The following is a 26,310-nucleotide window of genomic DNA, read 5'->3' on the forward strand; positions in this document are numbered from 1 at the left end:
TCGAGTCATAAACTAAAGTTAATGTACGGTAACTAATCCTCGCAGATTTGCAATTTAATGGAAAATATTGAATTAATGATCACACTCGAGTTAAAATTTGAATAATATTAAAGCATCTTGCCCCAGATAGTTTTTTCCAACTAATTGACATAATAATAATAATCTTGGAATAACATTAGCTGGATAATAAACATTTCGCTGTGCGTTCTATTTTATCTTAATATATTATTTCGAACTTTTAATCTGTCTCTATTATCTCTTCGCGACTGAGCAGTCTCGCATAACGATCCGTCTGATATACCGAGAACATCTCCATGACAATCGATGCGTCTCAATTATTACGGGGCGATGCATGAGAGAGGCGCGCACGTGACCGTAGGCGCGGCGGCGGCGGAGGTACGAAGATGCCTCGCCGTGCCTTTTCCATTCCGTCGAGGTAGGCACGGTCGAAGTATCGTATATACCGTTCCTCCTCGTGGGCATTCCAAGCGGGAATTCTCGAAAGCCGAGCCAGTTGTGTTGTAGAAACCGCGGCGCGGCTCGCCACTCGCCGGTACTTTCGACCGGTCGTAAAGCCGACGTTTCGCGCTCGTGCTGCTTTCAGTAATACGGAATTTCGTCCCGAAAGCGGACGCGACCGTGTCGCGAACTATTGGCAACCCACCCGGAAGACCGACGACCCATCGATAAAATTCTGGTGAGTTATGCGCGCATTTCTACCTGCCCGTCTACCTAGGCTACCTGCGAGAAATCGACGCTCGCTTACACCGGGGATCCATCTTTAACGTTGAATAGAACAGTTTCGACTGTTCGGCACTTTAACTGTCGAGACGTCTCGGCGCCTTAACTAGAATTTAGAGTTTAAACTCACTCCGTGAAGAAGTTTGCGACGTAAATGTTGTTACGTTGTGTTGCATATTGAAGTTTGACATGTGAGCAAGATCGCGTCGGAACGCCTTTGGTGTTTACATGTTGTTTAGGCAATGAGTGAGAGACTTTAAGAGAAAGCACGATTCCTATTTATCCCTTCGATATATTGTGAAAAATGTTCATCACAATCTTACATTCGATTGTTTTAGTATTTAATATTGCCAGTTGATTCGTCGCGATAAGAACGCCAACGAATTCCGATGAACATTCCACGCATATTCCGCTCGGCCTTAAATCGCTTGAATTTTAATCGTACTATGTTTAGAATCTGGATCACACCCGTTATAAGCATGATGCCAGCTTATCTCGTCATCGTAGGAAATAGTCGCTGAATAGCTTACGAATGGTACAATTATACCGTTTTTAAGTCAAAGAACCAACTGCTGAAATACCTCTGATAACATCGACATAATTTAGACGACTAACAATTTCCGCATTATCGTTAAGAGAAAATTGAATTAGAATTCATTTACATGCGGGAATTTATTTTAGCGTTGCCGCAGAAATGTCCAAAATAAAGCCTGCATTTGTCATTTAAAAGTTAGATTTTAAATTGCTTTTTACTAATTCCGAGGACGAATGGAGTGCCTCTTTTTTTAGAATCGCTACATTTAGAAATCCGCGGCTGGCTACGCGGTGCCGTTTGCGAAACGCATCTCGCTGAGATCTCGAGAATCGCGGAGACTCTCGCGTGCAAAATATCAAAGCTGCATCCATTTGCACGAGCGACTCCTTTGTCTCGATTTATCGTCCAGGGCGAGGCTCGCCATTTCCGCTTTGGGACCTTCGATTATCGCCACTGACGGACCGTGTCATCGCGAATGAGACTGTTACCGGGATCTTCGATCGATTATGCGGCTCATGAATAAACGTTACTGCGTCACGTCGTTCGCACGAAGGACGAAGGACGTTGCCGGAGAAACAAGCCGGCGTAACGCTGAACAATGAGCATGCAATGGCGCTAACGTCCTCGCGGCGGTAATCAAGGCTTAGTTAAGCTTGAAAGGACAGCGGCGAAAAGATGACCGCCCACAACGCGCCTCTGATATCAGGGTTGCAGCGTGCAATTTTTTTTTTCGCGAGTGCATTCGACTCGCTCTGTGCTCTACTTAACCGGCGATTTAATTTTCACTCGCATCGTAGTTAGGAGCTGCAACCGCGATCGCAATTAAACTGCTCTCCCTGATCATCTTCACTGTCCGCGAACACGCGACGACATTCTCGTCGTCGTCATCGTCTTCAAGTCGCAAGTGACTCATGATTTCATCTCTGGTGGACGCTCGACTCGTCAACGGCGAAAATGGCAACGGCCGATAACGACGAGTTTCTAAACACTTCGGAACAAGACGAGATCGAGATTTTCTCCTCGTCGAGAGAGAGACGCCAGGCGACGAAGATATTCTCGAGTCGGACAGCGATCTTCGTCAAAGCTAATCGCATCGTTTCGAGAGCAATTAAATGAGGTGTGCGGAGAAAACTGTATTAGGAAAAAAAAAAAAAGAATGAAAGAAAGATCGTTCGGTCGGCTGGTTTTTGCGGTGAAATTTCGGAGATGATCGGCGAATGAAATATGAGCGGAAAGTGGCGCCTTCGATTTTTTTTTTAGCCAGGTGCAACTTTCGCCACGCCCTAATTACGGCGACGCGATGTGTAGGCAGCTCGCGACGTTTTGTATTTATTGCGGGTGTTGCGCATCGATGCATGGATCAGATTTCATGATTATGCGCGATTAACGCCCGTACTCGTGTAATAGCGAAAAGAAGAAAAAAAAGCTGGACAAACGCCGCGGGATATTAATGTTTATACAGAGTCATTATTGCATCTTATTAGGGTGAAATTGATAGCCGCTTCACACTCGCAGTCAACTTTGAAACTGGGTCAACAAAAGTAATTGCCATGTCAAACAGATTCTGTCGGTGGACCGGCGGATGTAACTTAAGAAAGCACTTAACTATATCTAATCGTCATTTAACCGCAGTAGCCACGCCATCGTGATTTCGATTAAGCGATACATCACGCCGCACTCGATCGCATAACGTTTCGCGGTCAATACAGGTTTCCACAACTGTAGTCTTAAAGTTTCAGGAAACACCATTTATTTCTAATATTTTCGGGGATTATTTTGATATTTTTTTTTTTTACCTTCTTTATGGGAGAAAATAAATGTGGCGGGTTTTAACCGAATATACGTGAATTTTTGTAAACGAATTTTCGTACCCTCGGGACGGAAACCGAAGAAAATCCATGGAAAAATGGGGGAAAAAAAACAAGTTTTTTCCCCGAAACTTTAAAACTACGTTCGCAACTGAATATTCGCGCCGGGGCGAATTAACGTGAGAAGGACGAGACATTTCATTTAAATTATCCCTACGGGAAGGAGGGACATTAGAAAGATCAAATTCCAAATTTATTCCTTATCTTCATGAAGTTTAATCAGCTTCGTAAGTATCTACTCGGAGCTAACGGTCTTTTCGGGACTCGGCATAGTGCCTTTTAACTTCGCTCGACTAAGAAGGAGCTTTCTCTAGTGACCGAAGAGGGAAGACTCTCCTATTGCTCGCGGTATCCGACGGTCCGTACGTCCGCCGATGTTACTCGGATGGATGCACTTCCTCGTCGACACTCGCGAAAGTAAGCGCCCGGAGTATCGAACCTGGTGAATCGTAATATCGGTGGCTATGCGAGCAACAAGCTAGAATGGGCCTTTGCGCATTCCTGGACGAGCACTACGTTCTCAGCCTTTCAGTTTACGGCGGAAAAAGTGCTTAGCTTAAACTTTCTAAGCGTTTCACGTCGCGCCATTTCGCCGTTCGCGTTCGACGAACGCCTTCTGAAGATAGATAGATAGAGAGAGAGAGAGGGAGAGAGAGAGAAAGAGAGAAAGAGAAATGCTCCCGGTTTTAGAACGCAAGGGGTAACCGTAAAACCGAGCCCGTCATCATGCAACGTCGATAAAACCGCTTTGGGATTATTTATGCGGCCGCAGTCAGCCGCTAACGTATGCAATTAGAGCTCTACGCACGCCCGCAGAGTTCAGCTCGCTGCCCACCTAAGTCGCTTAATTACAAGCATAGAAATTTTTGCGCCGGCAAGAACTGAAAGCGCTCGCATAGTTTTTCCTTTCAGTCTACTCTTTCGTAGAAGCCCTTCAAACTCACTTATTTCGGGGAACCGTTTAAATATTGTTTAAAGTGTCGTCCAAAATCCGCGTTACATCCTAATTAAACATACACAAACGATCGACACCCCCCGTAATTTAAACTAACAATGATAAAATAATAATAAAGTAATCGAAAAATTAAAACGGAACGATTAACCCGATTTTTCGCGGCGTACTCATCGGCGGGAGCCTCGACTTCCCGTATTTTCAATGTTGCTCGCGGATCCTTGAAAATTACGGGTTGATTACAGCGCGATCGCGGCCACGTCAGTGCGAGATACGTCAACCGCGGACTCCTATATTATACACGAGGCAGCTAGCATGCTGTAATTTCTTAGGATGCAGAATGAGGTATACGAGACTGATGGTAGCATTACACGGATCGCCATTTGTGTTGCAGGAAGTCACGAATACGGCGGAGTATAATAAGGGTATTTAAATATCAACGCGCGATACTTTCCCAAATAAATTGATCAAGCGATCTTATGCACGTGTAATTTGTGCACGGAGATATATTTCCGCGATTTATTTATTAACACCGCTACACACGCGAATGCGTTTTGTTACACAGTTAAAGAGCAGGTCTGATAATATTCATTTTGCATTTTTTTCCTTGACATTTAGACATCGACAGATTTCACTGGCGTGAAAACGAAAAAAAAAAAAAAACGAAGGCGGTAAGCTAATTAGCACTTCACCGATGTAGTACAGCACCACCTTCTCGTTTTAATTAACATTACATCGCAAATGCATTAAACCGTTCCACCGCTCGCTTGTAAAATTGTCTATCTCGGGAATTGCCATGTTAGCAGCCATGGATTCCGACGAGTGAAAAGATTTGTTAAAATCGGACACGCATGCGCACGTGCGCTTTTCAACTCACCGAAAACAAAATCGCCGAGCGGAGTTATTTGCGTGTCCTTCCTGTTGGAAAAATAAATATCAAAACGTGTTGAAATATGCAAGAATATTCCGCGGCAAAGTCGTGTGGTGAGCATATTTATCAGAACAACGGTCGTATGTGTGACCTATTGAAAATTAATTTCAGAGTTTGACAAATACAGCGCATTTTTATACGCGTGTGCGTGATGGGATTGATATTATTACAGCCTCGCCTCTCGTCCGAAGTAAGTGTAAGGCGAATGTCGCGCGTGACGTTCAAATTGTCATGCAAATATTGGGACGCGCACACGCCGGGCCAACACTATTTACCTTTTACACACGGTTGGCCGCTCCGCGGTCAACTGCAAGTACCGTTGCTTCGTTGTCCGGGAATTCTGATACACACACGCACACGCATACGCACACGAGCAACTCGTAACCACGGATTACACGCTGTACGCCCGCGCACCTGTAAACAGAAGCCCCGGAGGCAATAATTCTTACGATTGCGGAGAAAGGAGGCGAGCGGCCAAGTGCCCGGAGCCGTTAGCCCACGTCTTCGTGGCGAAAAATAGCGTTGACATTGGCGTGCGGAGCACCCCATCCCAAGTTCTCGAGGAACGTCGGTCGCAAATCGAACACGTTAGATAACCGCTGAACTCTCTCGGGAAGAAAAACGAGATGACGTGTGTGATATTCCGCAAGGTATTACGTGACATTTCACGGAGACCGCCAAGTTCCGAGAACTGATAGGAAACCGCAATCAATATCGGATGCTATAGTTTCCTCTTAACGTTACGGTTATTTGTTCATACACGTGTGTGTCCCGTTAAGTCTCGGGCTTCGCGTGCTCGCGACCGACGCATGTTAACGGTACAAGTGCAATAATATATTATCGCTCGAACGAAAAATATATACAGGTTCTAAATGTATACGCGTTCTCATTAATAACCAGTTGACTAAATTATAATTCCACCTAGCTGTGCGTGCCTTTTTTATGAAAGTAAAACTGGTAAGAAGTGTGAAGAAATATATAGATTCATTTTTTATTCAATGCTTTACCTTTGAGAGACCGATTAAAAGACCGAAAGATTGACAGTATCGTTTGAACATTTTCAAGCTTAAATAATTTCACCCTACGTTAGAGCATGAAGTGAACAAGTGCAATTTATTTGCAAAATATGATGCTTAATTTCGTTTTTTTAATCAAATGTATTTTTATTCATATTCTAATAGCCGTCGTTGAAACGATTCCATTGACCTACAGCGCGGTACCATTAAAAAGTTATACAAGCTTAAAATACAGAAAACAGATATTATTTATTTCTCAATTTTCAAATCCGATTTTCCTATAAACGAAGCTTTGTATAAAAAAAAAAAATATATATATATATATATATAGAGAAAGAGAGAGAGAATTCTATTCTATATATTCTGCTGACTTATTTTTTCATATAGAATTACCTCCTTCCTGTTGCAGCGCCATTAACGAACCACGTTTGTGAAACTTTTTTTAAAATGAACGATTCACTTTTTCTACGTAGGCGCCCCACTCGTATCGGAAGCACTCACGGATTTAACCTCGCGATGCATTTGCCTAACAATGTTTCGCCATACGGAATGAAAGAAAAAGCCCGTTACAGATATAATTCCATAGCGGGATGTTCACGCTAGCGAGGATAATTATTTGGCATACATTAGTCACAACAGAGAGCTCGAAGATCGCACTTCCTAAAATGCTTCGTTACCCTCGGCAAAATCGCGATTTAACTTTTCCTACCGATCGTTAACTGGCGCAGAGGCGTGCCGCCGTTAACGAGCCGATGATCGACGATGCGATGGAAAATAATTAGGTATTAAGTAGCATTAATTACCGGACGATAATCACTCATGCAGCGATGCAAATATATTTGAACGTAATGCCACTTCGATTCCTTCGTATTTACGTATTATATAAATAAGATACAAAGTTTCTCGAAAAATCCTAGCGGATATAAAAATAAGCAGAGAACCCCCCCCCCCCCCCCCCCCNAATTTTGATGAATTTTCTTAAGAACTAAATTATTAATAGGTCCTTATTAAATCAAACTATCAGTATCAGGCTATGAACAGGTTTCGTCGTGTCATATAATAAATAAAGGAAATAAATACAACATTTATATCAATATAAATCGAATCTTACATATTGTCAATATTCAAATTAACGTCTGAATATTCCGGTCGACTTCGACCAGCTTCAGCGGAAAGAGCAAAAAATTCATATACAATAAGATGGAAATAACGTATGAATAATAAGCATTTGTAGCTCGTGTCCTTCAAAGGAGAGAGTAAACCCGATCGCCCGAATCACATTGCCAAGTCTCAAGCGTGAAACAACATAATTGTCGAACATTAACAATTAACAAACCTGGTCACGTATGGTCATAGTAATTATATCTGAACAGATCACATAATCTTCGTAAAACCATAGCATTTTCATCCTCAAGCCGTATCATTCACCGACGCTTATTCTTTACGAAAGGGACACTCGGGATTTATTCGGCTAAAATAATTCAGCTAAAATTCATTGGTACGACACCGTCAATTGCCTGATGCGAAAACTTCATCCGAGATTTACACTTATTCGTTAATTAGGATTGATTCATAAGTAATTCGATTTCCCGCATCTCCAGGCGGAAATGTCGGCGTTAAAGGGCTAAATAATTAACGAGCGTAATTGCACGCTCAAACTACTCGGAAGCTCCGAACGTAGTCGCGACGTGCGCCCGATAAACTTTAATTTGCACTGACAAAAACTGCGTACGCGAACTGCGGGTCGCTTTGCTCGCTGGCTAACGCGCGATTAGACATGTGCTCGCTCGGCCGCTCGTTCGTATGCAAGAAGAAAGTCGGCGCGTACACCTGAAGGAATGCAGTGATTACTCCTCCTCCGAGTAATAGCCCGTCTGATGAATTGCTTGGCCGCTTATTTTTCTGGAATATAACGGGTGAACGTGCTGCGGCAGCTGTGCGGTGAACGTGCATATCTTGGCAGTTATCGTCCGTGTGTACACATGCGTTACGGCGATATACGAAAGGAAGATCGTTCTGACCACGAATAGTTGCCATAGTGTCCCATGGGGCAAACCGTTTCCCTCGCGCATACCCGCTGTAACTTCCAACATTCCAACTGGTAAACGCCTCACGGCGCGGCGATGGCGATTAATTGAGATGACATAGCCGCTTATTAGCATAGCGTCGCAATACGCTGCTCCTTCGCGCGACAAGTCGCTGTCCGCCTTTCGAATCCAATTACACAGTTGGATTTCGCGAGATTTTTTTTTTTTACGTCGTTGTATCATTAAATCTCGAGAGACTAGAATCGAGAGACTCCGTGTCGAATTCGCGGTTTGACCTGGAAATTATTTTTTATTACAGGACAAAATAAAATAGGTCGATGTCATATAAAGCCTATCGTTAAATTTCGCTTGAGAGGGATTTAACTGCTGCGGCTAACAATTGTCGGTTGTCACTTTATGTAATCTAACTTGACGCGGGCGTGATTACTTCATTCGGTACGGGGTTATGTATTTCATACGAATGTAAATTCTACGAATATGGAAATAAAATAAACAATAAAAAAGCTTTTTATGTGTTATTTTCCACTGATTGACATTTTATTTATTTATCTGCCGAGCGTATAGATAAAAACACACTCCTTTTCGTTTCAATTATAGAGTTTATATTATATGTAATAAGCACGTTTAAAAAGTTCAAATAAAAGTAATTAGAAAATGAACCGCTTTCGTATGTTACGAGGGAAATTCGATGTTCTCGATGTTACTCTTAGGTTATACAATAAGAAAATATCCTAATTTTAAATTTAAATGTGTATACGCAAGTGCGAATAAATCAGAAAAAATCTGACGCGTGCAACTTTCTATCACGCAAACATTTCCGAATTAATTTGTGCGAATAGAAAGTAATTTTTTTAAACCAATATATTTCTTCCGGAAATGAAATATATTTCTTCCAGAAATGAAAGGTTTTCTGGCCATTTCTAATAAAACGCTTATTTTTGCGCTGCTTGTGACACGCATTTCATTGATATAAAGTATACATCGACGACCATGGCGGTATAACTACTTGATATTGAATTACTCCCACGACTCGCAATTAGAATAATCAACGTTATTCCCGCCTTGGGAATAGAGGGACAAATGTCATATCTATAGTATATTCAGTCACGTCGCATATCCACCATCTCCGAGCCGAGGAACGATTAACGAAACAATAATGCGAGAGTCTCGTCATTGTGTACAATTACAAAGATAATTCTTTTTCTAATCCAGCTGAAAATATCCGATGAATTCAAATGAAATACAATGAATCCTTTGATCGTTGTGGCGAAAGGGAAAATTTAAATAAAACATATAATATATAGAAAATAATAAACAAATATATGAAATATATTACATTTAGCTAATCTCCCGAGATATAAAAGCAACGATCGGTGTTGAAAAAATGCGCTCCGCTCGGATGGATAAATCGGCGGGAGAATTAATCGGACGGATATCATCGATGAAAGACGATAAACTTGACGTGGTCGAAGGTGCGGCAGGTAGCGCGACGCGCAACCCGATGACGCTCGAATTCCAGAGAAAGTTAACCGCGATAACTCGGTCTGGGAGGAAGAGAGAAACGCGTGGCTACGCACACGTGCATTAAACGCCCGAGCGGGCGCAGGTGTGCGCGTTGCGCGGGTGTAAATGTCCCGGCCCCTGCGTGACGCGTTGAAACGTATTAATTTCAGCTGCAGCACGGCTCTCGTATGACCGACGGTGCTAATTTATCGCGCCTAACCTTCGCCGGGCAATTCGTTATGACCGGCGAAAATCTCGCATTACGATCAAGATCCATTATCGAGATACGACGGAAGGGCGCTGATTCACGCACGGCCGGCTGTCGCTTCCGACTATTTTTTACAGAGTTACGACTGCTCGGCCTCTCGGGGCTCTTGACGCGTGACGGATACGGAAAATTGCGCTTCAGTCGACCCAATCGGAAGAAAGTATCGCAAGAAACCGAATAGTTCTTGCTTCATACGCACACTTCGAGAAACCTCGACGCGCGAAACTGCCGACGTTTCTCAATACAAAGTTATGACGCTTTCTACATCGTTTTCCTCGAGCGATTTGCATATTCGTCCCGTACGTCGCGCGCGAAGGACATCTGAGAATATCCGCGTTTTTGTGCGCAATTTTTTGTCCCGGAATGGATACCGCTCAGCAAGTCATTGTCGACGAAGTTGTTCCTTCGCGAATAATAAGGGTATGACACAAAACAGAGGAGTGGAGGGGGGGGGGGGTTCATTCAGTTTGTCAATAAGACGACATTATGTCACAAGTAAGGAGCACAGGAATATCGCGAGATATTTCTGCTTTCTTCATCCTGCCTATACACAAACAGCCTCGAAATGCGAATAAATGAAACGTAAATAGTAACATTTCCTTTCATTCCGCCGGAAGGGAGTTTGGAAGTACTGAAATGTGGAAACGGCATGCGAGAAAGCGTCTCGAGAGCGCTACCCGTGCAATACGCGAGGCAAACATCGGTTTCACCGTGCCGGTGTATCTCTTTTAGCATATACATATATTTACGTGTCTGATGCATCGGACAATGTTCTTCGAGGAATGCAACCTCCACCCCGCCCCGAGTATACGAGCAGATGGTTCACGTACCAGGAAGAAGAATACGTGCACTTAGACAGCGAGCGAACGAGAAGAGGGGAGGAAAGAAGCGAGCGAGAGAGAGAGAGAGAGAGAGAGAGAGAGAGAAATTCGCGAGGGTTACGCACTGCAGACGTCTTGCTTTTGGTCTGAACGATCAATGAAGTTCGTCTTCGAAACGTTGCATTACTCGCGCGCATTAATCTCCACGGCTGAAGGTACGCGAAGGTACGCGAAGGTACGCGCGGTCCGATGTTTCCCATTATAGATACTTATCGTGTGCGAGAAAGCGCGCGCATTTCGCGCGAGGGAGAAATGTCCCTCTATACGACCTGAAATACACTCGGCCGTTTAATCGATTCGGCACATTAGCGGTACACGGTTCCGCCGCTATTAAATCAGCCGAGCGAAGAGAACGAGCGAGCGAGCGCGTGCGATTTTCATCGATCGCCGGAATTCCGCCGCGTGTCCGTCGGTCGATCTCGCAGCCGAGTTCGCCTCTGGCGAACGATTTCCCGACGGTGAACGACGATCGGCAGGAAATCGGTAGCGACCTAGTGTACGTGGCCGAGGCTAGATACAGTTTAGAAAGGCAAGTGATTCCTCCGTGCAAAAACGACCCCGCCCCGCCGTTCACTTTTCACGAGGAAACCAACTCCTCGGCCGCACCTCTCCCGTGCTCTTCTTGACTCTTTCAGCGCGGAGTTCGGACAAAAATCTCAAGTTTTCACGCGTCGCTCCTCCGTCGCGGCGTGATAAATATTTCCGGAGTCTCTGGAAATTTCTCAGCCGCGGAAGTCTTTTGAGATTTAGGCTATCGTTGTGGAAAAAATATTCATAATCAGACACGTTTCGTCGAGTTCTCACGGACTGTTCGAACTACGTCACAATTAGCTGCGAGTTGTTGCGTCGTGTGAGAGCGTAGACGAAACAGAATGAATTCGGAATTCAGAATCGCGGCTCCGGAGCCGTCAGTTCAGAACGCGCGCGCTTTAAGGGGGAAAGCTCCTTTATCGGGTCAAAAAAATCGATATTTTGGAAATAGTCTTAATCGATTGTTAAACTATTCAAGAATATTCCCTGAAAATTCAAGTCGATATCTGCAGTATTTACGAAGTTACGAAGTTAAAGCGGACGGGTCGGGTGACGAGTTCAGACGGGCCTAGCGGGCGGTCGCGTTTATGCCTGCGTTCGAAAAGTCCGTTGGTAGAAATTTTACCTGTCTTCCCTTTCAAACTTGTTTTGACCTACGATCAGTTCGCTTTCGTCTCTTGTCGAGTGAATACATTGCTAAATGCAGCATGACTTCGTATCCGAAAGCGACACACGAGCAGTCCAGACGTTCAACGAGGCCTCGAAAAAGGAAATCTCCTTGGAGTAAAGATGAAGAAAAAGCAGCCAAAGAAGAGGAAATTAGTAATACGAGTGCTTCGAGTACAAAACTAAGCAGTGCTAATGTTTTTGACGCGGAAGTGAATAGGGCTCGTGCGTATAAAATTATAGATTTTCTAAGCGTTTTTCAAACGCTCGCAATCGATTTAACAATCGATTAAGACTATTTCCAAAATATCGATTTTTTTGACCCGATAAAGGAGCTTTCCCCCTTAAGTCAGGCGCGACTTTATGGAGGTCCGTCGAAATTTATTGCTGGCCAAGCTGATACCGAAGCTGCTTTTCACGCGGATTCATTTGTTTACGAAGAGTCCTGACCTCGGCGTTAAATACATCCGTGTAATTATATACATATATATAACGAGCGTCATTTATCCAATGAAATACTTTTATCATCACTTGAGACTCCCGCCCTTCATTATTCGTGCGCCGCGATAATAATGCCGCATTGGAGATAATAATGTACTTTCCTTTGGAAATTATTAATTAACGCTAACCCGCGATCCTCGCTCCATCGTATATCCGTTTAATTAATTAGCGCTTGTCTTCTAATGAAAATTAATGCTATTAGTTTTGTTCAATATCTCCGCGGTTAAGTGTCTCGTTCCTCGGTTTTTAGAAAATTTTTCATTTTCACCACACTCAAGGCGCTTCGTCGCGCTTTTCGTATATTTATTTAATTCGGAGCATCTTTTTACGATTTGCATAAATAAGTGAATTTTAAAAGAATTCGTCCATCCCCTGATAAGTCTGTTAATTCCCGGGTCGCCATGATATTTTATTAATTCAGCTCACAGACCGAGCTTAGAAAAAGCGCTTCATTATGAGACATTAAATCTTTTTAGAAAGAAGGTACCCAACGATTATTTCTGTGAATTTTACATTTATTATGATAAAAGTGAATGATACAAAGAATCCTCCCCTGTATTCCGGTCCTATACCGGCTGACTGAGGATTAATTAATTAAACAAAGTACCACATTTACCTCAAAGCTCAAGCATCGTTTATTTTAAGCGTCCTTTTTTATTTCGCAGATCCGCCACGCGAGTCACAATGGATGTTGAGACCGGGGCCATTCTGGCCCTGCAGATATTGGCTCTGTGCTCGATAGTGGCGGCCCTGCTGGCCTATCTGATGCGACAATCCAGGAATGCCGCCGACGAGTACGAGTCGCGTAACAAACGTCATGTACTCGTTACCAGCTGTGATACATGCGTGGGCTTGCAGATCGCCCTTGCACTCTACGAAGCCGGTTACAAGGTAATAATGGCCGCGGGTATGCGTCTGCCATAAATTACCGGCGGCATAAACTTCGTACCCGTACGGTTCGCCCGTAATGCTAACCGCCGATATTCTCAGTTCGGTGAATATTCAAAATTGCGTGCTGCGAACACGAAGTAACGGCTCGCCCCGCTTTATTGCGTGGGAATCGTACTACATTTTTTGTTCTACCGGCCACGGGAAACGCGAATGAGCCACTATCGACAGATATCGCCGCGCGCATAGCAACGCATGCGGCCGCTGCATTTTTCCCCCCTTTTATTTTTTTCTGCCTTTTTTTTTTACGATTTTAAATAAAAACAACCGGAGCGCTCGGGTTCCGATCAGTTTCCGATCGGTCGCGACGCTAAACATTTTCCCGAACGACGGATCTGCGTCGGTGAATACGGATTACCACGGGAGAATCAATTCTTATCTTCTCTCCTGCACGGGGCGAGGAACTAATCCCGCGTACAGCCGCTAATTCTCCGGTAACACGGTGTTAAAATAGGATAGACGTCCGGCTCTCTTTGCACGTCCACTCTTACCGCGGTTTTGCGGACCTCCCGGCTGAAGTAAAGCCGCGCTGTGCAACGCGACGACAACCGTTGAAACGCAATATCCCGCGGCCTTACGTCAGAATCCCCATTATCCCTTCGAGCGTGCAACATATTTCAGATTGTCGGAGCCCGGGCTCCAAATTAGTTTCCTCGTGTCAAGGGAGCGGAACATCGGTGAGCCCTTAAATCAGTTCTGCCGACAGTCTCTCGACAGGTATTCACGTGTCCGACGGGTCTCGCCGCGAGTATATCGCGTCACCACTCAAGAGGCGCTTCGCCAAAGATTGTCTCTGAAAGATAGATACTCGCCAAAGTCAGATTCCGTCCCAGCCATAATTTACAGGACGCGGATCCTGCACGAGTGCTTCGACCCGAAGAGATGGTATTGCGTCTTCTCGCAGTTCTTTAACCCCTTGCGGCCGGTCCCGTGTCAATCCTGACATCGCAATTCATCCTGGTCGACTTTGGAAATTCATTTAACTTCAACATATTAACGCCGAACTTGTTTTAAATACACATCAAATGCGTTGCATTGCGCTAATTAAATGTTGAAGAAATGCAGGCTACACGACACTGTCGCGAGGTAATCGAGCTTCCACGAATAGGCTGAAAAGAAACGGCAAAAACAATTTCCGCGAGCCAGAAAGCGTTAAAAAGAAAACACCAAATTATGTGGAGCAACGACCTCCCCCCCCCTCCCCCTCCCCCCGTAATTTGTGCTCGTACGCTTGGAAATGTTACTCGACAGTTTAACGTAATCTTCTCTCTGCAGCGTTGAAACTAGTTTCATCAGCTGATAACGCGCGATACCACTTGACATTTTGACCGATCTTTAATACTGAAACACTGCCTAATCCCGTTAAATCAGCGATTTGCAATTCATCGGCTTGTTCGCGAGCTCCCTAAAAATTTTAATCAAGACCGAACGATAGAGTTTTCACGTTGTAAAAGGATAATATTAATGTAGGTCACCTGTATATATGGATTCCAATTATGGTTTGGTTGCCCCCCCCCCCCCCCATGTATTCGAAATTCGTGCTCCGGATTACCTTTTATATAGCAAGAGCCGCGCACATCAAACGACGGTTGCCGATTTACACGAGAGCCATCGAGCGGCTTAAGTGACTTTAACAGGTGATGATTCAAAGCAAAATTGAACGGAGAGGTGCTCGAAATTGTCATGTAAAATAACAGGCTATCAAAGGTGTCAAAGTTTCTTGGGGATTTATAAAACGGGCAACGAGCTCGCGATATATCGCGCCCCGATATCGATGTTTCGGAATAAAAATCCACGTTAATCGAGCAACAACAGTAATTTGTCAGCGGAGATTCGATTTATGCAATAGCATCGCTCGACGTTAAACATGCTTTCGTCACGCGTGATGCGGGTGGTTCTATTTTAATCGATCTCGGCTTCAGCGGCGCGTGGAATCCCCGCGGTGCTCTATCGTGGACATGTTTTTTTGCTCGTGTTAAGGGCAGAATTCAACTTTAGAAAAACAAAATAATTTGAGGTTTTTCATCGCATATTTGAGATACGGTTCAGCGATCGTGAACGAGCCGATGTGTCATTTGACATGACGTATCAGCGTCAAAGCGTAACACCATATCGAACGGTGTCGATACGGTGCGTGTAATGGAGTGGCACATGGAACGTGGGGTCTGCGGCGAATTCTCCAAAATACAGGTGTGACCGTCGTGTTCCTCCCGCGACAGGTGTTCGCGGGCCTGTTGGATCCGGCGGGCGGCTCGCCGTCGGTGAAAATCCTGAAGGCGGTCGAGCTGGAACGGCGGAAAGAGAGCGAGCCTGGCGATGCGAGCGACGGTAATCCGCAGCAGCCGGAAGGAGCGCGTGCCCGCGGCCAAATCGTGCCATTGGAGCTGGACCCGACGAGGGAGGACAGTTTGCGCGCCTGTTTGGACGCCGTCAGGGCGAAACTTCCTGCCGGCGAAGACGGTGAGATGATTTATTCAGCCCCCCCCCCCCCCACCCCTCCTCCCCGTTTTCCTCGCCTTCGCTTGGACAAAATTAATCGAGATAAATTAACCGTCGGATAAAATTAGTCGGGAGATAACTACGCGTCCCTTTCTAGACTGTGGCGCGCCGAGAGTAAGGGTAAATAGTGAAGTAGGGTAACTAACTTGAACTAATTAATCCATATGTAAACGGATGTGGATTTTAGCGGTGGTGCCAGCTTGAAAGATTAATGGGAGTCGCCGCCTATTTTCAAAAATTATTCGCTTAAGATAGTAACATCCGAGATAGTAAACCTTCTGAGAATAGTACTTAACTGTAGAAACGACAATTATATACTAAAATAATGGATTATTGATTTAAGATAGTTGTAGCACAAAATAAATTTCTCAAGGATTTGTTGAAACTTACATTACATATATATATGCATATACATATGACTTAATTACTGGGGCAATCATAATTAATCATTCGGAAGCTGAGATATTCGTGACTAAAGATGATGTTTTTTATACCCATTCCTTGAGATTAATGCCTTATTTTTAACTTCTATTTTTAATCTCCTTTAAACCACATTTAGGATTTTAATGAAAAACTATTCGCTTAAGATAGTAACATCCGAGATAGTAAACCTTTTGAGAATAGTACTTAACTGTAGAAACGACAATTATATACTAAAATAATGGATTATTGATTTAAGATAGTTGTAGCACAAAATAAATTTCTCAAGGATTTGTTGAAACTTACATTACATATATATATGCATATACATATGACTTAATTACTGGGGCAATCATAATTAATCATTCGGAAGCTGAGATATTCGTGACTAAAGATGATGTTTTTTATACCCATTCCTTGAGATTAATGCCTTATTTTTAACTTCTATTTTTAATCTCCTTTAAACCACATTTAGGATTTTAATGAAAAACTACTGTGATATTAAGGATTAATGTAAGACTAATACTAGAGACATTATATAAAAATGTCAGAATTATCGATCATTTTGTATCGAAAATATAACGGTATAAATTTCATAACTTATAATAATACTCGAAATAAATATACATATGCACACATTTAAACACTTAAATACTTCTTTCTATTATCTGTGTATCTCTGTTAGATCACTAATGCATAAAAATAACATAAAAAAAAAATAACAAATATTTTCGTATTGGCAATATTGTATATATGTGTTTACCTCAACTTCGTTTCAAATTAATATTTGTCATTTAAGCAGTAAAATAAATTTATAGGAACGTAATATTGCTTGATAAATATTAAATTTATGAGTGGTCACCGCTGAAAATATGGCACTCTACGATATATAACTATCTTAATAGTATATAATTTTGTCGTTTATATCACGGAAGTTACTTGCGTAATATCAAAATCTTCCAAATCAATATATTAAGTTGGTGCAAATGAAATGGCCGTTTTCAGTGTTTTGAATTTCTCACCCCTATAGATTACTTTCCTTTCATACAGAGGACGGTGTATATATACTGTGTGAAAAGTACATAATCCACATGTGATTTAGCGCACGTAACTTTATTTCTATATTGTACTGTTAGTCATAGAAGTTTGCATTAACGCCGTGATGGAAAATAGAGAAATTCATATAATTTACTTATACGAGTTCAAACTTGGTCATACTGCAGCCGAGGCAACGCGTAATATTCATACTGCATTTTGTGAAGGCACTGTAAGTGAAAGAACGACGAGGCGTTGATTTGAAAAATTTCGTTCTGGGGACGCAAACCTCGACAATTTGTCTCACGGACACGCACTTTCCGTCATTGATGGCGTTGTTTTGAAGAAGATGGTTGAAACAGAACCAAGGTTAACAGTCTGAAAAATTGTCAAAAGATTCGAAGTTGATCATTCAACTGTCGTCCGATATTTAAACAAGTTGGGAAAAGTGAAAAAGTTGGATAAATGGGTCCCCCATGAAATCATAGAGAGAGACAAATTGAGACGTTTGGAGATCTGCTGATTTCTTTGCGGTTGCGACAGAATACAGATGGAATTTTACCCAGGATTGTGACTTGCGATGAAAAATAGATTTCGTACGACAACCACCGACGTTCTGCGCAGTGGTTAGATGCGAATGAGGCTTCAAAATACATTCCAAAATCGAATTTTCACCCCAAGAAAATGATAGTGTCTGTATGGTGGTCTAATAAAGGTATCGTTCATTATTCATTTACCAAACAAGGTGAGGTTATAAATTCTGATAAGTACTGTCAGGAAATTACCACCATGCACTAAAAATTATGCGCTCAACAGCCAGCATTGGTCAACAGACACGGCATGTTGCTGTTGCACGATAACACTAAACCACACATTGCAAAACAAACCGTTCAAGAACTCGCCGAGTGAACATTGAAGTTCTCCTTCACCCTCCCTATTCTCTAGACATCTCACCAACAGATTATCATCTTTTCAAGCATCTGGATGCGTTTTTGGCGGGCAAAAATTTCAATGAAGAAAGAAGTGTGAAAAATGCATTTAAGCAGTTTATCGATTCACGCTCTCTAGATTTTTTTAGAAAGTGCACTGATGCATTTGGATCACGTTGGCAGAAGTGTATTGAAGTAGGTGGAAACTATTTTGATTAGTTATGTAAGTTTTAAATTTGAAAAATACAAGTTTCAACTTTACATTTATAAACGGCCATTTCATTTGCATCAACCTAATACAAAGATTAGATCGTAGTTTATCTCTCGGAATGAATCGATACCGAAGAAATCAAATATTACACGCCTGTATGAAGCGAGGTAGATTGGAAAGAGAATTTCCGAGCGTGCGAAAGCCGCGCAAGCTTTCCGAGGCTGCGTCTTCGAAAAGGCGGTAACTACATCGTTGCATCAAAGAGATATTAATCAGCGTTGGACCTCTACGTGCAAGCTATGTAGATGATCCCTTTGCATGCAATTTGTGTAGATATTCGTGCATTGTTTATGCAAACACCGCTCTTAATAGCTATGTTTTCTCTGTCTTCGTTTTGCTTTAGTTTATAATTATTTCGTCGACATTACGACGTTGTCCTGTTAAATCTCCGAGCAATTTTGACATCGGTATTAGCATCTGTCACTGTCGTAAATTAATTAATTTCCTTTTTGCTACACTGCCTAAAATATTTAGTTCGAAAATGATTTTTTAACACATCTTACACATGGAAAAACACCGAATCGAGGAATAACGCACGTACATTCGATTTTTATGTCATTTTTATAATTTACATTCATACGAAGAAATAGCGTAAGTGTTATGCAAACGTCAGACGGCGAAAGACTACGTGAATTTAATTTTCCAATTTATCGCACACTTAAATTTATTAGAAAAACATCTGAGCCATTTTATCAGCGGTGTAAATAAATGGACAAGATGAATGTCGTTTCTTTCTGCCTCTATGCTTTATCATGAATTATGATGAGGAGGCAATCCAGTGGAAAATTCAATATTACATTTTTATGCACAGGTTAAAATTATATTTCACTGCCTGAATAATTGGCTGAAAAATTCCATTGGATCTGCGTCCTTTAATGTATATAAATTTTGAAAACAGATTTTTCTTTAATCATATATTACTTCGCAAATATTCTAGTGCTTCATGACGACGTATTTTTAATTTAAAATTCTTCCAACTTCTTCCTTATTTTGTAAACAACAATATGAATCGCGATAACTAAGTACATATATTCGAAATGAAATGACTCTGCCGTCTTGTATCTGACGTATTGTGCGTACTGTAACAAGCTTCGGCCATTGTAGATTCGAGCAAGCCCAATATTTACGCGGTTACAGATATGCTGAAAGTTTTTAGGCATTCAATTTCACTTTTATATGCAGCTTCATTAGTTCTATTGTTGGTTGTTCGCAAAAACGCCGATGAACTTCACCCACCTGAGAAATCGCCTTGTGGTTGAATGAAATTCGGTATCGAATGGAAAATATTTCAAATACGGAATCAATGCCTGTTTTCATAATAATTCAGCTTGTTAGATTCGATAAAGAGCCCCGAAGCTTTATCGACATCGGTCGGGTGGATATTGGCGAAGCTATTACGTCTAAAAGAGGTGGAAGAAGATGGACGAATCGGCGCGATTTCGTCGAAAGGGACTGAAAAACACGGGCGAGAAAAAAATTACTCGAGACCTTAGTGAATTTTTAACAACTTCTTCGACGACGAGGCCGGCGAGATTTTTACTCTCTCAAGCGAGCGTTTACATTCGCGCAGATTTGTTGTGCGATACGCTCGCGCGATATCCAATGTATAATACAATGAAGTTCGCGGTAATGGGAAGACACGAAGAAATAACACACTTCCATCGTGCACCGAGTAAATAAGCACGAACGTCATATTTTTAGATTCCGACTATTCGTTACATCCGCGAGCTGTCGGGCGAGTGCGAGAATACATAGCGAGAAATGGAAAGGCGATGCTGAATATATTTATGCGACGTTGAGTTAGCGCAGCCATTAGACGGAAATGCATTTTTATTTTATCAGTTGTACCTCCGACCTTGAAAGCGCGTGACATCGAACGCTGGATATCACTGGGAAACCGTAATTACAGCAATCTCGCGCAACATTTACTCGCGATTGCTCGCTACTCGCAAACACGATGGCGTTCTCATCAGCGCGAAATCAATACGGGCGAAATTCAAGTTCGTTAAAAGTAAACTTCCATCTATCTCTTTACCGTGCCGCCCGAGAAGACGCGCGCGCAATTGCTCTAAATACGCTAAAACGTTGAACTTCGCTTAATTGCAGGTCTCTGGGCAGTCGTGCATACCGGCGGCTTGGTTTTGCCCGGCGTTATAGAGAAGCAGACCAGTTCGATGTGGGAATCCATGTTGCGTCATAATTTGGTAGCCCCGCTGAGAACAGCCCGAGTATTCATCCCTCTTTTGCGTATTAAAAGAGGTTGGTTGAAAATATTTATCGAAAAGTTGCGACAGAAGAGAAATTATCATTTGTCATAGTTTAAGAGATTGAAAGTTTCCCCGCTCGTGCGAAAGAAGATGATTCCTTTCCGGAAAACAGAAAATAGATTTTGTCGAATGAAATACAATCAAGATATTTTATAATCGATGTGACAAGTTAAGGTTTTAGCATAAACGTCGAATTATGCGTATAGTCGTGTTGATTCCTAATGCAGTTGAGAATTGCAATTAATTAATATTAATGTGACTGCATCTCTCCCTACCAAGGATTGAGATTTATCATTAAAGACACAAAGATCAGAAAAGTAACGCAAAAGATATCTCAATTCCCATACGTATTTCTTACATCATATGAGGCTTATTTTAAATTAATATTTCATATGTTATTATTATCATATGCAATATATTTTAATACAATATAATACATAATATTATAATATATATAATACGTATTATAATATATACCAACATGTGAAATATATTTTGATCGACGAGGTCGATATAATAATATTCTTTAGAATACAACACCGTTGATAGAGAAACTGAACGTTTTCACAGCGGGTCGTTTGCACGAAAATAAATCGAGATATCTCTAGCGAGCGAGGTTAATGAGAAATTCGCTCGGTACCTCGAGAAATTTAGTTGCTCCTTTGGAAGATGCGGTAACGCGCAGCAGCGCGATTTATGTCTGGCACAAAGTAAAGCATTCGACGGTGTAGCGGGACTGATTATTCGCCGCCAGCAAAACTACTCATTCTTTAAGCGGCTCATTGAAAATGTTCCCAAGGCCGCATTGTCCTTTTGGGTGACTCCGAGACGAGCTACGGCAGCAAAGCGGGCTCCGGACTGGTGGCGTTCAGCGCCTCCCGAAAAGCCGTGGAAGGTGCCGCCGAGGCGTTAAAAAGCGAATTACATTCCTCGGGTGTCGACGTCGTGCTTTTGAAACCACCGCCTGTGAATCCCCTCGTTCTTTATGCATCGCCCGTTCTCAAGACGTAAGACCCTACCACCAAGTATCAGTTTATGACGGGCTTGTTTGTTTGTGCACTAACAAAGGCGTTAAGTCGAGAACAGGCGTCGCGCGCCCGATTACTACCAAAAGTTTTCCAGCCGCTTCACTACCGTTTCGGAACGCGCTCTCTCGCGCGATTCCCGTTAGTGGAATTAATTCCAATTTTAGATATCGCGTCATTACGCGGGCCGGCTTATTTCATAACTGTTCCATTCCCGGAAACATACGCGGAAAAAAATTATTTTGCTGTTGTAACGGAACCATTGTTGCCACTTGTTACGATAGCAATAAAACTTAGTTGGCGCAAGCAAATTAGCGGATTATTCATAATTAGAGCAGAAACAGTTTTGCTTTGCCAGGACAGAAAATATTCTACCGAGTGAATTTGTCCTTGAAACGCATTAATTTGCTGTTAGAACAAAATAGCGTCCTCGTATATTTACTAATTTGTTCTTACAGCAAGATAATCTGTAGATTCAACAAATAGCAAATTAATATTCTTAACAAGTCGTTTTGCTGCCCATGTAATAACTGATTTGACAGATTCTTTGGCGACAACATAAAGTTTGCTGTATTTTTCTCCGTGTAATAATGATAAACGTGCAATAATAATTTCAAAGTAAAAGTGAAATAAGCGTAATAACGAAAGGAGGGTGAGAGTCTGGGTCGCGTGCTTAACACATAGATAATACTAAAAGTGCAGTTGAATGCCGAGCAGCGCCATATATGTAGATTGTTTTACATTATCGGCGTTAGGCCGCTCGTCGGATGATTTGCTTGTTATCAGCAGTGTTGAATTATTTGCAGAATGGACGTGGAGTCGGGCGTAACGGCCGCGGAAGGGACGTGGACCGCGCCATTATCGATTCATTCTGTGCAGAACGCGCTCATTCCCGCGATCACAACGTCATGCCCCCTGGACGCTTACGACATGTCAGTCAAGCCAAGGATCTTCTGCCGATAATTTCATCTCTGGTTCGCGCGTGAATGGATAAAAATGTGCAAGATGTAGCGCCGTTCGCGTGCGAGCTCCTCGAGCCGATGCGACACGTGGTAAACGGGGACAATGGAACACGGGAGATATGGTGTACGCGTATTGCGACGTCACTTACGTTGACATGTCATCCGGTACGCCCTAAGGCGTCATAATCGGGATTCTTTTCTACGCGGCTTCGCGGCAGGCAGTGCTTTCTGCGTGAACGAATGTTGTCATCCTTCCATGCGCTTGTCCCCGAGTGATATCGGCTTTGAATTCTCTCGCTTTTATTCCTTATTTTCCGTCTACTCTTTGTTATAATATTTTCCTGCAACATCTCATATCGTTTAGATGAGATGTTTAGTAGAACAGCCAGTAATCTTCATTAACCCATGTCGCAGGTTAGTACTTGGAAAGTGTCGTGTATCCTATCCTTTCTCCAGTTTAATGCGACTTATGCATGTACAAACGACATCGGTTCAATAAGCAGCCGTCATCTCATATATTTTGAAACTATTTTGATAGTTTTTTCTTTTTTTTTATGACGATGTATTTGATGGTGTTGCAATTTTACGAAAATCGTCTATAAGAGAATAAAATGGAAAATGTTATCACGCATAGAGAAAGAGCTTTGATGGAGATGTATGTAAAATCGGAAATTTTATTCCTTTATCAATGTATAAATATGTAAGATCTAAATGATCTAAATGTGAAGATCTATAATATATACAGTTACAAATATGTCTGTACAATACTTTATGAAAGTCGCTTTTGTATATAAAACATAAATGCAATGCGATATTTTTGCAAATGAATTAATTTCTATGGAAGTAGTAGTTTTAATAAGAATTATTATATGTACTATATGTACGTAATATATGTACGAGAAACTGTTTTATTGAATTGTATTAAAAAATAATGTGTATACAATACGTTCTCCGCGATTGCATGTAACACCGACAGATTTTTATGTACATATTTTATCGAGATAGGAAGAATATATACGAAATAATATAGAATAATTTTATAATAATATTCTATTCTCCTAAAAAATTTATTTAATTTGTAATTCTATTCTCCTCATAAATTTATTTAATTGTCTGTTGGTAATGGGAATATTTAAGATATGATTGTAACCAAAGCGCTCGTGTTACTTCTAGTATAAAAATAATCATTTTTACATGGCGATTTTAAGTTATTTCCTACATAAAACCTGTTGATTTTTACAAGAAAATTGTATAACTGGCAAACGCGAATTACTGTTTAATTATTCATTATATTTCGTTAAACGCTAGTTATTAACAGTTTTCAAATTGAAGACTCAACGAGACGAAAGCGATGTGTACAGTTTATCGTAGAACCTCCTGATTGTATCCCGACTGTATATGCATTTTGTACGAATAATATTATGTTTTTGTAATTTTCAACACAGAACGCCTTTTATATAAACACATACGCATCGAACATCCGCGTGACGTACTTGATTCTTGCCAAGTGCACAACCGCATACTTGACTTCGATTGCACGAGTCGTGACGGTTGAATTTCTTGTTGCATTTAATGTGATCCGTATGATCCGTGCATTTTGCAGATGTTAGCTGATTTTATAATCTGCTCTCCACGGTCGTAATTATTCCGCTCGCGATACACAACTGGTAGTAATTAGAAACTGCATATATTACCTTTCGCGTCGCGCTGGTAGTAATTTCCATCGCGAGTTTCACGGCTAACTCACCAGACCGCATCGTGAATAATTAATTTGTATGTAACTTGGTGCGCAATGCGAATAATAAAATTTCGAAGTAAGATCAACGCGTTGCATAATGTTCTATGCATACACATCAGAAACGGGAGTAATATCACTCGTTATTGTGTCGTCGTGATTACTCCGCTGGCAGTCAACTGAATTGCCCGCCGCTTCCGAGTTTTGCGCGGGGTTTCGGAAACGATGCCGATGGAAAATTGCGCGGAACAAGAATGACAGGAGCGATCGAGAAATTCGTGCGCGCGCGCTTTCTCCATGTTCCCGTTGAGAGAGCGGACAAAAATCTGCGCCCGACTGTGATTGCGTTACTTTTACGGCGATATGGATGAGAAACGTTGATTAACTATTTCGGCAATTGCCGCGTAATGAGCGGAGCAGTTTCGCAAAGTGTCGTTGAGGTAGCTGAGTGTTTCGCGAGATGCGAAAAAAATCTACAAAACGATATTAACGATAGCAACGATACGTTTCATTAGTATCGCCACCGAGCGAAATGTTTACAGAAGACAAACGTAACTACGGTATATCTGATTGCGCGTGGTGAATAAATTTATTTCCGCCAAACTGAACGTTTAATTCGAGACAAGTTGAACTTATAAATCTCACATTTGCGGACAACACGCGATTAATACGATCCTCGGATCGTTTCTTTCCCCGGATTAAATTAACCACGTTATCGTACATACTTATATAATTGCAGACGTATTACATAAAATGAGATATTCACAAACGAAAGATTATCTCTACATGTTAATTGAATCACGTTACCTTATACCGTTAATGCGTCAAGAATACACGCTGTCTAAACACCAGGCCTTTCATTATTTCGCGCTCAGATAGATCGATTATCTCTCGTTACGCAAATGATTTCTCAAATTCGCGAATGACCGATTGGTCACTTCAATCAGAAATTATTGGCAGGTTCATTAATAATCATACTCGAGATCGCTCTGACAAAAGGTATTGTTGTTAATCATTACACGTTAGAGCAGGTATTTGACGTACAATCTCGTTGATAGATTACAATTCCACCGATCCCCGGATATATCACATGCGTGCACGCCAGCCAGAAACGCAATAAATTCTCAATAAACTATATTGCTATGCTGGTATCCGGCTGTTCAACCGACATATTGACAGCCGTTTGTTTCGCTGTCTACGATCCCCTATTTTATCTCTTATCAAATTTCGAAGCCTGAAATTCCCATAATCCTCTCTTCTCTAGCGCGTTAAACATCGAATCGATGAAGTTCTGTTGAAACGATCAACCGATCGCAAGCGATTATATCGCACTGCAAATTGCGAGAGCTGCGAATTTGTTTCCTTAAGATTTCTTGAATCACCAAGTCCTCTTCTTCGATATTGAAAGATTGATCATTCGTTCGAAGAAAAGTAAATTCTCTCGAATATATTTCCTACGATCTCTTTTATCTTTAGAACAATACATTGCACAATATACCTTTACGAGTTTATGCTTCTATGTTTTTACAACTTCTATTTTACACTTTCCACGTAAAAAGCTGATAGGTCATATCGAAAGGAGGTGTAAAAAAATTATTGTAAATGTACATTTATTATTATTCCCTTGGCACATTATGTTTCCGGTTGTAAAAGCGCGATGCCTATTCGTGTCTGGCAGTGACGAAGTCCAGGGTCGTACCGCAGTTGTTTCAAAGAATTATTATCATTTCTACGACCCGGCTGGGCACACCTCTTACCGTGCGGTATCAGGACCGACC

General features: G+C 41.9%; 1 protein-coding gene across 1 annotated transcript; it reads left to right on the plus strand.

Moving 5' to 3' along the window:
* The first annotated feature begins 21 nt into the window (after window positions 1-21).
* Window positions 22-24,230, plus strand: LOC106740984 (D-beta-hydroxybutyrate dehydrogenase, mitochondrial). The gene is made up of 6 exons (XM_014612531.1): window positions 22-697; window positions 13,107-13,332; window positions 15,609-15,849; window positions 20,650-20,802; window positions 21,610-21,817; window positions 22,642-24,230. Exons 2-6 carry the CDS (start codon window positions 13,126-13,128, stop codon window positions 22,796-22,798), a joined length of 966 nt encoding a protein of 321 aa, XP_014468017.1. The 5' UTR covers window positions 22-697; window positions 13,107-13,125; the 3' UTR covers window positions 22,799-24,230.
* The last annotated feature ends 2,080 nt before the right edge of the window (window positions 24,231-26,310 follow it).

Source organism: Dinoponera quadriceps, unplaced genomic scaffold (assembly GCF_001313825.1).
Source record: "Dinoponera quadriceps isolate SergipeBrazil2010 unplaced genomic scaffold, ASM131382v1 scaffold397, whole genome shotgun sequence".
In the NCBI taxonomy this organism is placed as follows: domain Eukaryota; kingdom Metazoa; phylum Arthropoda; class Insecta; order Hymenoptera; family Formicidae; genus Dinoponera; species Dinoponera quadriceps.

What these genes read in the sequence shown, in the direction of transcription:
- LOC106740984 (XM_014612531.1), top strand. Translation starts at nt 13,126, where the DNA reads ATGGATGTTGAGACCGGGGCCATTCTGGCCCTGCAGATATTGGCTCTG. An exon ending in TCTACGAAGCCGGTTACAAG is followed by an intron (nt 13,333 to 15,608) that starts GTAATAATGGCC and finishes CTCCCGCGACAG; the next exon opens with GTGTTCGCGGGCCTGTTGGA. An exon ending in GCATCGCCCGTTCTCAAGAC is followed by an intron (nt 21,818 to 22,641) that starts GTAAGACCCTAC and finishes AATTATTTGCAG; the next exon opens with AATGGACGTGGAGTCGGGCG.